This window comes from Danio aesculapii, chromosome 17 (genome assembly GCF_903798145.1).
Source record: "Danio aesculapii chromosome 17, fDanAes4.1, whole genome shotgun sequence".
Lineage (NCBI taxonomy): Eukaryota > Metazoa > Chordata > Actinopteri > Cypriniformes > Danionidae > Danio > Danio aesculapii.
In genome coordinates this window covers 46496187-46498875 of record NC_079451.1, presented here as the reverse complement: position 1 = coordinate 46498875, position 2689 = coordinate 46496187, and the positions used below count along the sequence as shown (strand labels likewise).

General features: G+C 39.8%; 1 protein-coding gene across 1 annotated transcript; it reads left to right on the top strand.

Annotated features, from left to right (window-relative positions):
- The first annotated feature begins 370 nt into the window (after window positions 1-370).
- LOC130244118 (dual specificity phosphatase 29-like) lies at window positions 371-2143 on the top strand. Its single transcript, XM_056476404.1, has 3 exons — window positions 371-599; window positions 682-872; window positions 2015-2143. The coding sequence occupies exons 1-3, from the start codon at window positions 371-373 to the stop codon at window positions 2141-2143; spliced, it is 549 nt and encodes a 182-aa protein (XP_056332379.1).
- Window positions 2144-2689: the final 546 nt, after the last annotated feature.

The following is a 2689-nucleotide window of genomic DNA, read 5'->3' as shown; positions in this document are numbered from 1 at the left end:
ATTAAGGTTTGGAACCGCTTGAGGGTGGGTAAAAGGTGAGTAAATCTTCACTTTTGGGTGGACTATCCCTTTAAAGACATTGTTTAGATGTTGTTTTGACATTGTTTTGTCTATTGTTGGTTGTACAATTTTTAATATGTGATATTGCATGGTGATTTGGAACTGTAATGCAGTCCAAACCTGCCTGGAGCTATTTTAGCTGTGTGTTTTCTGACCTCAGAATGTTAACCAACCTATCAGAAATGAGCATTCCTGTTGTATAAATGTAATTCTAGATTACAATTATATTTTGCAATACAACCTTTTTAGTAAAAGACTAACTAAAATTGCGTTCTTGTGCAGAGAGACAGCAAGAAATCGACGCAAACTGATGGAATTGGGAGTCACCCATATCCTAAATGCAGCTGCGCCGAAAATGACCTGGTTGGGAAAACTAAAGCAGAAAGGACTAAAAGGAAAGATCCTTACTGGACCGGAATATTATGAAGGCATGGACATCAAATATTGTGGCTTGCCTACAACATACGACCAATTCCGGATCATCAAATACTTCTGGCCAGCTGGCAAGTTCATCAGAAAGGCCCTGAGAAATCCAGACAGTAAGATCTTTTCATCAAGCCTTTTACACTTACTGTTTGTTTGACCTTTGTGTTGACTTACTTTCTGATTTTATTTCCACAGATGTCTTGTTTATTCACTGCAAGCATGGTGTCAGTCACGCGCCAACGCTGTTTGTAGCATATCTGATGATGTACTACAAAATACCTCTGGAGGAAGCCATGGGTTATGTCACCAGGGCGAGGCGCATCAGGCCCTTCTCATCCTTTCTGCTTCAGTTGTCGTTACTCGAACCTAAGAAAAAGAAAGAGAAAGTAATCAGAGGGCAAAAAGGCATAGTAATATTCAACTAAAAGAAAATAAAACACAGAAAGAAGGTCGCTGGTTTGAGTCCCACACAGAAAGGCCTCCTGGAAACCTGGGACTCAAATCACTGACCTTAGCCCTAAGCTAATTTTATTATTCAGTTTTATTGTTGTTTGTTTTTTATCTCTGGATGTCTGTGCACTTTAAGAAAATGCTTTTTAGATTGAGCTAGAAAAACAGCATAGAGCACAGGGCTGCAAGATGGCTAAATGGTAGCTGCACAGATAGAAGGGCGCTGATTCGAGTCCCACACAGAAAAACCTCCTGGTCTAGCCAGGGACTCAAACCAGGGACTCTAGCCCTAACCAATTTTTTTTCAGCTTTCTTTTTTATCTCTGCATTTATATGCACTTTAAAAAATGCTTTTCAGATTGAGTAAGAAATAAAATACATTTGTTGCTTAAAGCCGCATTGGCGGACGAGTCTCTGTAGGTGATCTACTACCTGCACCTACCTATCTACACCTGCAGCTTCTCCACAATGGACGTCCAGCCTCCGCCGCCTAGACTGCAGCTCTGCACAAGAAGTTTGGCCATAGGAGAAATGGTCGTGCCCAACTGAGCCTGGTTTCTCTCGAGGTTTTTTTCCTTCACTTGTCATTTAGTGAAGTTTTGTTCCTCGCCACTGTCGCCACTGGCTTGCTTGGTTTGGGACTTGTGGAGCTGCGCATCGATGGATTAACTCTTCAGTGTTTGTACTTTTAAACCACACTGAAATGAACCAAATTGAAATTCAACTTTGAAAACTGGACTAACACAGTTTCAATTTACTAGAACTCCTATGTTAACTGTTTATCTGTGCACTTTAAAATTACTTTTCTTATTGTGCAAAAAATGCAATTAATCAGAGCATAGATTCAACTTTGCACTTAAAAAAAAGCCACATTTTTTAAAACCTTTTTTTATTTATTTTAATTTTAGAATTTAGATGGTGCACTTTCCAAAAAAAAGTCACTGCTTAGATTGAGTTAAAACAAAGGGTCAGTATCCATAAGCTTTAGAGAAAAGAATAAGCCCCACCTGCCTCCCTTTTCTCTAATACGCCTATGGATACCACTCTTCTAGCTGCACCTTGTTGCTCCATCCTGCAGGCTTCGGTTTGGAGATCGGAGGTGATGATTCCTAACCGACCAAGGGGTGTAACTCCCAAAATGGGACCGGCTGCAGGCGTGGGACCAATCAAGTGTTCCAGCTCAAGTAATGAACTGGCACATGTGTAGGAGAAGAGGGAGGGCTGGGTGGGCCAATTAACTCAAAATTATATATATTTTCCTAATTTTATTTTTCTGTAAAAGCAATGCTCTGATTGAGTGCATGAAAAATCATAGAATCATTTTTTCCCCTGCTCTATGCTGTGATTTATTTAAACTGTTTATTCAATTTGTTTTAGCTGTGCAGACTTTAAAATGGTTTTTCATTGGTTTTGTATTGTACATATATTTGAATAAAGACAAATGTTCAAAAAATCTTGTTGTAGGTGTTTGATTTGATGATTGTCTTCACGCTCTACACCAGTCTTTCCTTTAAGAACAAATCAAAAGAACTAAACTTTTTTGGAGGAAAACAAACACAAAAAAACAAGGGCTTTGAGTTTTATAAGAAATGTTTTGGTAATGTTCTCCCACCTGCAGCTTCTCCACGATGGACGTCCGGCGCTCTCCAGCCTCCAGCGCCTAGACTGCAGTTCTGCTCAAGACATTTGGCCATAGGAGAAGTGGTCATGCCCAACTGAGCTTGGTTTCTCTCTAGGTTTTTTTAATTCTTCA